The sequence below is a fragment of the Anarhichas minor genome, unplaced genomic scaffold, assembly GCF_050575085.1.
Source record: "Anarhichas minor isolate MPS153535 unplaced genomic scaffold, ASM5057508v1 ptg000012l, whole genome shotgun sequence".
Classification (NCBI taxonomy): Eukaryota; Metazoa; Chordata; class Actinopteri; order Perciformes; family Anarhichadidae; genus Anarhichas; species Anarhichas minor.
The window spans coordinates 5,896,903-5,909,795 of record NW_027466458.1 but is presented as its reverse complement, the minus strand read 5'-3'; the positions used below and the strand labels follow the sequence as shown (position 1 = coordinate 5,909,795).

The following is a 12,893-nucleotide window of genomic DNA, read 5'->3' as shown; positions in this document are numbered from 1 at the left end:
GTAGATATGAATGGTTCATTTTAAGGTAATAAAAACACCACAATTCTTAGTTTCTGGTGATTACACACTGAAGAAAACACTGTTATGAATATCATATTATCTTCCTGCTGATAGATCTAATGCTACACACTGGCCCTGTGAGTGATGCCGCTCATTGACAGATTTTTGTGTTGCGACCTATACTGAAGGACATCCAGTCTATAAGCTACAATAGTTATTGAAGACAAATGAAACACAACAGCCCAGCCAGTATGAATCAGCCCTTTGTGGGATGGTGTTATGGCTCAGAACAAAAAAACACATAAGAAATAAATTTCATATATAGAAATAAAGTTCAGGCCTAACATCTCTGAAATGTGCTTTATCTGTCTCGGGCAGCCTGTATTTCACTGTGGCAGCAGTCGCTGCAGGCTGTGAATTGACAGCGATAACCTCACAAATTAGATTTGGCTCTCCGGCTCTGAGCTGTGCCAGATCTATTTGAGACTACGACTCTGGACGGAAACTTCCAAGGCTGATGTAGGAGAAATATGTTTGAAATTGAGCAGTATTGCATCTTACCTGGAAAAAAAAAGGAGGATTTACTGAAAGACTCTGAAAGGTCGGGGCTTAAATCCTACATTTGGAAAAAGTCATTTCACGATAATCCCGCTCACTGATTGGAGTTGAGACGATCACACCTGATATATACGAGCAACACTGCCTTGTTTTGTTAGTTGCTAATTTAATAGCCCATCAATCTTTGTACGGGCTGTCAGCTGCATGTACCACAAGTAATTGACCTCACCTTGAAACTCCTCGACTCCTATACGAGAAAGAAATATGTCCAGTTCCTCCTCTCTTTCAAGCCATTTTCCTATTTCTTTGATTTGCTTTCTGTCTTCCTTTAAATCCTGTGAAGTTTGTTCTGTTTTGTGCACCTTTCACTGCCTCTTCACTCCTCTCTCTGTAATTTCTTTACTCGGCAGTCTGTGTGGTCTACGGAGGGAGATTACAGATAGCTGGAGGTGTGGCAGTGCTGTAATTCAGGGGCAGAGGTTGCTCCTGTGTGTGTGTGTGTGTGTGTGTGTGTGTGTGCACTGTTGGTCCCTAAAACTCCGGCTCAACAGTGGCAATCTTATTACTTGAAGAGAGGAAGGGAGGGTGGAAAGGAAGGATGAAGTAAAGGACTAATTGGATTGCAAAAGGAGGACTGACATGTAGGTTAAATCGTGGAAATAAAGACAGACAGGAGACAAAGAAAAAGGACATTGTAGTCTTGCTAATTACTGATGTCACTCATTTACCCCTCGGAGCATATACTGATTCTTTTGCATCCTGTCAAGATAATTTGACAGCCAGGATGCGGAGCTTCAAGGAAATGAACTGAGAAGGTCGATAGCTTGAGTTGAGCCTGGTTCAACTCAACCCCCAGCAGCTTCTACTGTAGAGAAGTGGCTATTGATCTGCAGGGGCACCAGCAGAAAATACCTGAGTTAATCTCAGAGAGCGGTGAGGTAAATATAGAGTAGGGAGAGAGTGATCCAATAGGATTAGCCTGAGTCACAGACGTGTGCCACAGCACTACACAAACACAAACAAAGATGCTGTGGACATGTGAGCAAACAAACACAACACATGCTGAAGCTTCTCAGCCATGACATTCATCTTCACTGTGCATCAGTCCACCACTTAGGCAGGACTGTTCTGTCTTAACAACTATTGGGTGGATGCTTATTGAATTTAACTTTGGTGATCTTTTCATCAATGGGTAAAAATTATAGATTGGTTTGTGATCAAATACCAGCAAATATAAAGACTTGCCGCAGCAGTTCTTTGTGTTTACATGGAGTAATAATATTGCTAATGAGCAGAACTAAATATTGATTTAAAGAAGCGTCTCTACTGGGCAGCGGGACGTTCACATCGTGTCCGTGCAGGATCAGAGCTGCTGAACCCACACTTTGTGCAATGTCAGTTATAGTCCGAGCTAAATTCAGTAAAGAACATCACAACCAATCATTATAAAAGGTTTTATTCATTCTTTGGTTAAAAATAAGACACTTGTGGAGAGAACTAAACATGGAAAAGTTAAAAAAATAAAAAAAATCTATATTCATTTGTTTTTCTGATCTGATCAACAAACAAAATGCTAAAATGTTAAAACTGAGTGGAAAACACTGAAACACTAAAACAACACACAGCTGTTACCAAAGTGTAAAAGGGTTTGCCATGAAATAAAAGGCAACACAGATTCATGAGTGAAACATGTGTAACGTTATTAAAGTAACAACCGTATAAAACTTACTTCAATAACTAAAGAGCAAGATGTGAAGAGCATCAAGAAGAGAAGAAGAAGACAGCGCAGTGGTTCCCTACTCGTTGGTCGCACTCATCACAGCCAGTCGACAGATACAACTGGTGATCAGCGGTTACGGGTGGACATAGATTTCTTTAAGGGGTCAAAAGCCAAACAGGTTGGGAACCACTGAGAGTATAAAACTCGATAGAAAGCCTTCACGTGTAATCAGGTGATGTGAAGTTGTGCTGGCCAGTTGAAATCTGACTAGAAGTCATTTAGAGACGTGTTAGAGTTATGCTAAATACTGCATCTTCTTCCAATTCATATGTTTACATGTCATTCCCTCTGGGGGACTTTATATATAATGTGGTTTGGGATACGTCTGGGCAAAATATTATTTAAAACATGGAACTGCTATTGGACCAGGCTGTGGTCAAGGGATGAGCGTTGGATGCAGACTGACTCTTCAAGACTTAACTCTACTTTTACACCTCATCTCTGAAGAGAAAGATCAAGAGTGGAGAGAGAAGAACAGAAGCATTAGTCACCAACCCCGTGTCCATCTACTCTGTTATATTCTCTCCATCTTTTCCATCCCCCCACTATCACAGCTTTGTCCCATCTCCCTCGTCCTTATCTCGGTTTGTTCTCTCTGTCTCTCTTCCTCACGTCCTTCATCACAGCTCGTCCCGTGCGCTCCAGTTCTCCAGTTCAGACTGCAGTACGTCAGAGTTCTGGGCCTCGAAGCTCAGCTCCCCCTGCTCCTGAGTTTTCCTCGACTTGGCTCGGTCCCAGTCGGTTTTGACGGTCTCGTTGTCCCAGACCACCGAGGTCTCCGTGTCACTGATGTAGCCCCGTTCGCCGGTGTAATGGGTTGGATACACCAGAAGCGGCTCGGCAGAAAACGCACGCAGGTCCCGAATCTCAAAGTGGTCCATGTACTCTGAACTGAGAAGTGAGAGGAGCGGGGACGTGATTAGACTAACAAGAGCGCCACAGGACAGAATCAAAAAGACAGATGAGACGGACGGATGGGTTGTACTCACACTGGATGTTTATCGTACATGACGGGGAGGAACTCATCGACGGGAAGCAACTTGATCAGAGGTTCGGCCCTGAGGAGCTTCTGGGCTCCTTGTAAAGACAGCAGGTAGCCTAGTGTCCAGTAGGAGTAGTCCGCCTCCACGATATTGTGGATGTTTGGCACAGACTTCTCTTGGTGGTCCACCTGCATCCGCTTCCGCCCGATGTAACTGTATTTAGAGTTCAAGATAAGAGGGACAATAAACATCATAAGCACTAAAGTAACACAGGCATCTAAAACAGACTGACATCAATTCACTTAAACATATTGATGCAGTCAGTCGATGAGCAAAGCACTACACCATAGCTGTTAAATGTATCCAAAATCGACTTAAAATTCAAAACTGATTTGATTCAAGCATATTGTAACATATTTGGTATAATCTTTAGACTTCAGCTTTCTAATAGTGGCTCATCTTAATTCTAAGCTCAGCAATTAGATGTTTCTAATCAAAGAACTCTGACTGTCGCGTCCATACACACTTAGTCACTATGCAGAAAATGAACGGTGCTTTCTTTCACTTTGTGGGAATAACTCCTCCTCGTTAGCTTATCTATGACAGTGATCAGTCCGATGTGAAAATGCTGCAGCATCTCAGTAATTCCCACAAGTGCTTTCAGCATGTGATCGTGTGTGACAGATGGACGGATTGAGCTGAAGGGGGGGGGGGGGGATAATCCTGTCTGTTTACAACGTGGCGTTTTACATCACTCACATGAGATCCCAGTCCAGCTCGTGTGTCGTCACCTCCTGCAGCAGCGTCTGGAGACGTCGCTTGAAGAACACCTCAAAGCGGAGGTCGTCCTCGATGACCAGGGAGGTCTGCAGACCACGGTCTGCTATCTGTTATTGTGATGGAAAAGTGCCAAATGTTTAATCCACAGCGAGTACATTTCATTTTCTGATGGACTAAACTGTGGACATGAAGACATATAACCGACGACAGGGTTCCTTTTGCTAAACAGAAACTTGCTGAAAGGCAGGCGTTTTATTTATTGAAACATAAATAAAACGATCTCATTACTCTCACCGAGCTGCCACTTCTCAGACAAACTGAGATACCGTGTTGTTCAGTAGTAAACGTTATCTACCGTGCACAGGTAAGACCCAGAGGCCTGAGGCCTGCCCGAGCGTCTCACCTCCTTCCAGATGTTGTAATGAGAGAGGAAACAACCCAGTTCACCCTTGGTGAGGGGCCGACCGTGATAAGGGTCTTTGTAACCCGGCAGCATCTTAATCCTCATCGACTCTACATCAGTCTTGTTCAGCGCTCTGAAGGGGAAAGAGAAGGGAAAAACAAGGAGGTTAGAGATGGAAACAACAAATCATATGGATCTGATGAGTGTGTGTGTGTGTGTGTGTGTGTGAAGTGTGTGTGTGAAGTGTGAAGCAAAGGGACAGACCTAACATAAGGCATGCATGTTTTACGAGCTGTTTTTCTATTCATTCTCATAATTAAATGTGTAAAACTGTTACCTGACTGGGGAGCCAACACAGGAATCAGAGCTATATTTTACTCACAGATGAGCTGAAGCCTACGTGGCTCAGAGAATATCTAATTGACAGCATACACCCACTACTTTTCACCTGGCTGTTAGTCTCAGCTCAGCCTCCCTACATCAATCGACACGGCATGTTGCAGAGGCACAAATAAGGAAGACACAGGCAGTGGGGGGAGGGGGAGGGGGGGGAGGGAGATGAGAGACGTACTTGCCATCCACAGCAGCAACAACCTTACAGCTGAGCTCCTGCTCGTACAGAGTTCTTAGCATTCGCTCGCGACGGTCAGATCTCCGCACCAGATTTATCATAAACACCTGGGTGCACACAAATGCAAAAACCTCACACACATGCTTAGGTTATTGTGTGTGTGTGTGTGTGTGTGTGTGTGTGTGTGTGTGTGTGTGTGTGTGTTTCCATGTGTGTATGCGACTTGGTGTGTGTACCTCATCAAAGCCCATCTTGTTAGGCTGCTTGGGAGGGAGAGACAGGAAGCTGGAGGGCTCCAATGGAGGATTTTTCACTTTCAAAAAAGGAAAAGGGGGGGTGGGGGGGTTGTTACAAAGAGAATGTGAAATGTGGTGGGACAGGGGTTCCCAAATGTGGATCCACAGGAGATTTCCAAAATCAACCATTGATTTGTATACACTAGAACTCAGCAAGATGTTTAAGTATAAAGATGACTATTTTTTTTATCATTATTGGTTTTCAAATTGTAGTTTTCCACGGCAATGCATACAGTAATGCTGCACAAAGACCATGCACATTCTATGTGCACAGTAGAATATAATGTTGTGACAAAGTGATATTTAACTAAAGGCAGTTTCCTTTACTTCGATAACGTGAAATCTATTTTTCGAGTCCTTGGAATGAAAATGTTGGGAGTCCCTGAATTATAGAGCTAAAGTCAAACATAATCTATCGCTGTGTTTGTTTAGTGCTCACTCTGTTTCCTCTCCTGTTGTACTCTAGGTACAGAAGGTCAGTACATAGCACAAAGACATAACCAGGCGTAATCACGGCCTAGTTTGTGTTAAGTGCTTCACCACTAAAACTGTGAAACACAAAGAAATCATCCTGGTCTTCGTGAGCGCTCTCTGCCCTCTCGACTCACCCATGATCTCAAGCTGAGTATGCACGAAGCTCTCCGCCTCATCCTGCAGGGAACCGTGGGAACGCATCGGCACCGGAAAATACCCATAAGTCTCTTTGTTGCACACGTACATCTGCACATCTGAGAAGATAAAAGCAGAAAAACAACACCACATGCTTACAAACACAAAGCACAGCAAGCTGTCTAGAAAGATATTAAGCAGCCCTCCAGATAACAAGCCCATCTCGGCTGCCTTTGTCCCACCTGACATGCGAGCCGAGTAGGCAAAGACGATGACGTCGTCCAGGGCCCAGCTGTACTCTGGGTGTGGTGGATAAAACGCCAGCTGACGCGAGGCCTCTTTCTGTAGGTCCACTAGATAGGTGGAGTGGACCATCGGTACGGCGAAGCAGCCACGACGCTCCTGCTTACGGATAGGCATGTAGGCTGGTGTGCGTCTGTAGTAACCCTGCAGTGAGTGCACACAAACACTGTACGGTTACACACAGCTCTCTGGTGTCCCACTCTTTTCCTTTAGGGAAGAAGACTGATCTGAACCTGCATACTTTACTACCAAATTACTAAAAAGAACATTTGTTTTAATTGTGGAGAATAAAATAATAAGTGAATGACACTGAGTAATAGTGACAAATAGGAAGAGACAATGACATTAGCCTTTCGGCGGCTTCAGACCCATTAACTGTCGTTGAAGAAGATGAGAGGCCGACTCTTGATGAGTTGGTTTATTCTGTGCTGGAGGATAGACAATGTCCATATGTCTACTCTGATTTGAAAAGACGAGTACTTAAAGGCATCCTGTCTCAACAGATCACAGGCTACCCGAGACATGCGTAAAGCCCGATACATCAGTAGTTTGTTGCATGTGGGCATAACTGTACCGACACCAGTGTGTCTGCATATTAAAAACATGCCGCTGTTGAGTAATCTTCATTAAAATATAAGGCATACATCGATAAAAGACACAGTGGTTTATGGTTTTGGTAATATCTAGTGAAGCCCGCAGTAACAAACTGAGAAGGTGGAGCAAATTAAACATAATGAGCTGAGCACCAGTCCTATAATAAGCTTTATTAGAAGCTAAATCCTATTATATCAGCAAAATCATTTACTTTAATTTACTGATTACATTCAGCAGAACATTCAGTTCCGGCCCAGTAATCTGAGATGAAACACTGGAATACAATAAGAAAACTTCTCTAAACCTTGAAATTGACTCATAGAAAGTGTGAAATTTGATTTCCTCGTGCACAGGAAAAAAATAATGAAGTGTGAAATTCCCACTAGATCATATTTATGTGCTAAGAAGGTGGCAGGAGCGCTATTATTCAGCAGGACTGCATTAAAAGGGACATTTTATTCCCCGTCAGTAACCCACAGAGAAGCAGACTTTATCTTCTTCGTCGCCGTGATGATGATGGAGAGTAATCTCGACAGTCTGTTGGTCCAGTTTGTGTGTTAAGAGTGAACGAAGATGCAGGTGGAAACTTTGCCAAGCGTCAAGTGCCAAGAAAAAGCTGTACTACGGTAACGTGCTGTTCATAATTCCAAGCCCACGCAGAATATTTGTATAATCGTCTTATAGAAAGCATCTGATTATGTCCATTTCTATTTCTGATTTCTAATGTCGCCATAGTGTTTCTAAATATTCTTCCTGTAGCAGAATATACCTGTGAAGTCATGCCGCACCAGAAGTTAGAGTACGCAGCTCTGGACTCCAGCATTGGCGCTACGACGGTCTTGTTCTCACTCATCAGTTTCCACAACGTGTCCGCGTTGGTGAGCAGGTTGTCACAGTCGGCCACCTGCAGACGGAGGAGAAGGGCACAAAATATCGACAAGAAATCACACACACAAACGTGAACATGCAAGCACAGGGACAAATGTCCCCCCCCCCCCCGCTGTCACTGAATGAAAAAATCGGGCCACAGCAACATGGCTCGATCACAGAGGACCGTGAACATAATCAGATGCTTCCTCACCTGTCTTATCCCACAGCCCGGGAGTTAAAACAAGCCTGGGCGACTGGCTGCTCCAATATTTGCAGGGGGATGTTCTGCACTCTGGTTTAAAGCTGAGTTCATTCTTGAACTGAGATTATAAACTGTACTTTTTGTACTTTTACTTTGACCGCTAACCAGTGGGGCTGATATGTTAGCTGGTATTAGCTAATCCCAGATAAACCAGCATTGTCCTACATGTCGGAAAATAAATAGAAATAAATATTTCTTAGATAGTTTAGAAACTACACTATTGCATACTTGTTCACCTGCTCAGTACACATCTTGGTCATAGTTCTGTAATAACCTAAATTGAAGGAATCCTTACAAAATGTTGTAAAAGAAAGAAGAAGAAGATATCAGCCACATATGATCAGCTTCTTTAAACTCTCAGGTATTTCGGCATCAGCCATAAAACTCTTGTTTTTTTACATTTGACATCATGTCTATGGAAAAACTCCCTGCTGACTGAGAGACAGGCGGGGGTTAAAATCATATTGAGACGGCTGACTCAGTTCAAAGCTCAATGGAGAATTTCAATATACTATATACAGAATTTACCAGCTATTTCTGAGGCTTGAGGAAAACATTTTGACCATCTCTAAATCAGTGCTTATGTCGTATTAAAATGATTGTAACAATAGCAACAATACTAAGGCTTCATTCTACATTAACAGTTAACTCTTAAGTGGTAAATAATTAAAATCTAATCACGGGTTTAACTGCCTACAAACAAATGTTTGAACTGCACCCCCCCTCCTTCACATTGTGGCGTTCACCGGCTCCATCGTCTCCATTACTTTATTACATCAGCTCAGCTCATTATGCAGCAGGTTGCATTATTCATAACACAAAGAAGCACTTGCATGTCACAGAGATAATCTCTGGGAGATTAGATTTAAAGACTAAGTAGAAATTAAGACATTATAAATAATAAAGTGCATTAGTGAGTAGTCAATGAAAATGTCTGAAAGGTGGCTTTAGTCATAGGTCGTAGAAGTCTCCTTAATGCAGTTCCTTTTCTTTTCTATGTAAAAGATTGAGCTCCGCTTTCCCGTCCACATTTTTAACGTTTACCGTGGAGCCGCGGGATGCCGATGCACACATCTGACCCAGTGACCTCACAGAGAGAGCCTAATAAGAGGAGGCTTATGGAGCCGTTGAGTGGATGATGACATACCAGCAGGTAGTCGGCCCAGATCTCACGGGCGGTCTCCAGCGCTGCCTGACGCAGCTTCATTACGTGTTCGTAGCGGAGATTATTCCAGTGCTTAGGCCCCGTCTCGTCTTCAAAGGCTCTGAGACGTGCACAGAGAAACCCATTAAGTAAAGTACGTGTCTCTCTCACACACACACACACACACACACACGGTACCTGGATTCATCTTGAGGTCTCCACTCCACATAGTGATAGTCATTCTCCACCTTGATAAGCCAGTCTCTCAGGATGGCTGTGGTGTTGTCTATGTTGTGATCTGTCGCCACCCTGTGGGAGAATTGGAGGGGGGGGGGGGACAGACAGGCTTTTGTTAGGGCCGCAACGTTCTGATATTCGTCCAGATACTGACCGCATCAAGCCTTGCCTGCTCCTCATAAAAAACTGCTTCCTCACCGCTGTCGTTAAAATTCAGCGATTCCGCCTTTATTCGGTTGCATCGGGCCACTGGCTGCAATCGCTGTGCACAACAATTCCTTATTCATAAATATCTGACAGCGGTTATTATTCCGTCACTCAAACGGCACTCTCACAACAGGGCCTCTATTGTGTTCTCCATCTCCATTCGTTTATTGCAGCGAGCTAAAGCCACTTACAGTAAGAAGCGATGTGTAGTCACACGCTCATGGTACCTGAAAGATCCCAATCCGTTGCATGCATCGAGGTACGCAGGCTTTAAATGAGGTGGTGAAAAAGACTTCTCGGTATTTGTATCTCATTGGTACTGAGCAATACTTCCAGCGAAGGTTTTGGAATCTGTGTTCCTATCGGTGTTACGATTGCTACTCCAGAATGAGTCTGATCCGATGAAATGCATCCTGATAGAGCACATTTAACTGGTAATACAGATTAAATAACAATAAATAATAAATAGTCAGCAATGACAAACTTAAATTGTGTGATATTCTAAAACAAGCCTGAACCGTTTACTCATTTAATTCATGAGTAGCAGTAGTTGTTTTATATGAAAACACAGATGACTGCTGCTTCAAGGGTAAAACATATTCAAGATACCAACTCCCAGATGACACAATATTGATTCATCATCTGTCTGTACTTTGGTCCTGTGAGGGTCTCGTTGTCATTGGAGCGGAGCATCACTAATGTCAGACGCGGTGGACAAAGAAGAGCACAGACAGACAATCGGGGGCTGACGGAGAGGGGCGGCGGCATTCGCCTGCCGTCTGCGTTATCACAACAAATCTCAGTGTGTGTCAGGGAGGGGGGCGGCGACACGGACAGAGCCGGAGAGAGAGGGTAAGAATGTGGGAATATGAGAGAAATGGATTTACTCCCAGCTCCGTCGTGGAGTGAGTGACAGTCGGCGTGCCGCATGTGTTAGTTTCCCGTCTGTCCGTGGTGTTTTCAGCACAGCCGTGCCGTCCCAGCACCTACATGTGACCGTCTCACCAATCCATCTTCTTCTTCTCCCCCCCCCCCCCCCTCTCTACCTTTCCCTCTCTGATTGCTGTGAAGTCTTGTCAGGTATCGACAGGTGGCCAGCTAGCAGCTCGGTTTAAGTCTTTCATGCCGCTTTTTCCCAAAATCTCTTCATATCTATTCTTCCACTGAGGCAAGGGATGTGCTGCAGATCAAAGCAGCCGCGCAGAAGACTGAGCTCCGGCTGCCACATGGGCATATAGTTAGACGCAGGCACCGAGGCTGTATTTGCTGGCTGGGATACGAGGGGAAGGGGGGGGGGGGGGGGAAAGCTCCAAGCTGGTTTGTTTAAACAGACACACAGACACTTGAATCCCTCATTCTAGCGCCAACTGAAAAAGTTCACTGCAACATTTACTCTCAGAAGAGGCCCCCCGTTTGGAGCAGACGTTAGATTCACAGGAGTGAACGGTGTTTAGTTTGAATCCAAACACAGCCACGCTAGACACAACTCTGCTCGAGGCTGTTGCTCTTCATCAGGTCACTGGGTTTCCAAGAAATGTTATCCAACCTGTCAGGTCTGAACGCCGATGAAAAGATTACGCTTCATCTTTAATAACCATATATCTAAAAACAGATCTATTGGCACGGGATCAAAAAGACATGAGGAAGGGAGCAATGCTGGAGAGACCAGGATGATCTGGAAGGATGGGGGGGGGGGGGGGGCATGTGTCATAACGACAAGCTGACTGAGGTTGAGGATGTCCATTTGCACAATATTTTGGTGGCTCAGGTGCCAATTATAATAACATTTTTTTACAACTACTGATTTTGTTCTAGTCGAGTCTGCAAAACGAAGATGTGGAAGGAGAAGAGGGGAGGGTGGGGTAGAGTAGAGGGGGGGGGGGGGGGGGGGGGATGGAGAGGTGATCTGGGACTGAATGGAACTTTTTCCACAGGCGCGAGTCCGCTGCTGCTGCAACCCGCCCCCCGTGCTCCGCTGCACGGGGGGGGGAGAAGTCTCCACAACACCCCGCTGCTCTGACTGTTACTCATTGCACCGCTGATTTGATTTGCAAAGTGTTTTGGTGAGATAACGCGCTCGTGCGTTAGCCTACATCTTGACAATAACACAGCGGCCCCACCTGGCCAGCACGCACAAGGGCACGCGCAAAAGGCAGGCAGAGTTTTCCTCTATAATGCGTCCAACAGGACTTGTCTCTGCTGCTGCCTTGTGTGAGCTCACACGGACGTTGGATCACACTTCGTCGTACTTTACTGCCTGTTCTATTTTCTTAAAAACACTTTTCAAAGTTTTGACATTATATACCTGATACATTACGTTTACAACGGTTTGCAGCGGTGACACTCACCACAGCGCAACGCGGTCCTTCGGGTAGTTGAGGCGCTCGATGGCTCCGAGGAACAGCGGCAGAGAGTGCGCCGAGTTGCGGCACACCAGCGCGACGACAACCCGGGGAGCGAGGAGCGGAGACTCGGGGCTCCAGCGCTCCTCGGGGAAATATCCCCGGCTCGGGCCCGGCAGGAGGACGCACAGCAGGGCGGGCAGCAGAGAGGTGACCCGGGGCATGGCAGGGGAGATAAACTCGCTGGAGACGCGGCGGACAGAGAAGGACACGGAGGATGTGGAAGCTGAGGGTCCCGCTGTTGTGTTATGCCGACAGCGGCGACATGGCGGAGGAGCAGGCGGAATTAAAGGGCATGTCTGGACCGGTTGAAGGGGAACTTGGTGTTCTCAAAATAAAGTCGTTGATGCACATGTATGTGCCTCGTGTAGATTGTTAAAATTAATCATATCAGGGAGTTCCTGCCAGTTTTGGTTTAAAATGAATCGTATTTCATATAAATAACTTCGTGTATCCTTTGAGGCCAAAGAGACTGTTGGGCTTCCCTCTGTCTATGATGTCCTCCCCTTTAAGAACGGATCCAGCTACGTAGGACAGACAGAAAGCAACATGGGCGTGTCCGTGCGTTCAATATCCTGCTGCAGGCTTGTCTCATCGGCAAGCAAAGTATATATGGCAAGAAGAAAAGCAGAAATTCATGTAAAAAATAAACAAAAGTCCTATGTTGGGAGTCACTGCTTTGCAGCATCATCGATGTTTGATACACAATTCACTCACATGAAATACATATCCTGTACATGTATCAAAGCTTTGCATGTGATCGTGTACAGCCAACTTTGCTTATTCCACATGAGCCAAAAGTAATTTAGTAAAGAAGTCAAAAATATGTTTAAAAACACAAAACATTATAAAAGCTGTTTGACAACTCAGTGATGTAGCTCAAACCAACACAAG

At 45.0% G+C, this 12,893-nt stretch overlaps 1 protein-coding gene across 1 annotated transcript; it reads right to left on the bottom strand.

The window, feature by feature from the left end:
• Nucleotides 1–1,998: 1,998 nt before the first annotated feature.
• LOC142948641 (procollagen galactosyltransferase 1-like) lies at nt 1,999–12,458 on the bottom strand. The gene is made up of 12 exons (XM_076090772.1): nt 11,946–12,458; nt 9,352–9,462; nt 9,157–9,274; nt 7,647–7,781; nt 6,223–6,427; nt 5,980–6,099; nt 5,312–5,388; nt 5,076–5,182; nt 4,505–4,637; nt 4,081–4,208; nt 3,328–3,534; nt 1,999–3,229 (listed from the first exon to the last, which is right to left on the bottom strand). The coding sequence occupies exons 1-12, from the start codon at nt 12,161–12,163 to the stop codon at nt 2,959–2,961; spliced, it is 1,830 nt and encodes a 609-aa protein (XP_075946887.1). The 5' UTR covers nt 12,164–12,458; the 3' UTR covers nt 1,999–2,958.
• Between the last annotated feature and the right edge of the window lie 435 nt (nt 12,459–12,893).

Excerpts from the sequence above, each read along its gene's own strand:
- LOC142948641 (XM_076090772.1), bottom strand. The coding sequence starts at position 12,163 with ATGCCCCGGGTCACCTCTCTGCTGCCCGCCCTGCTGTGCGTCCTCCTG. Across the intron at positions 5,389-5,979 it reads TACTCAGCTTGAGATCATGG|TGAAAAATCCTCCATTGGAG; the intron begins GTGAGTCGAGAG and ends CTTTTTTGAAAG. Across the intron at positions 5,183-5,311 it reads ACAAGATGGGCTTTGATGAG|GTGTTTATGATAAATCTGGT; the intron begins GTACACACACCA and ends GTGTGCACCCAG.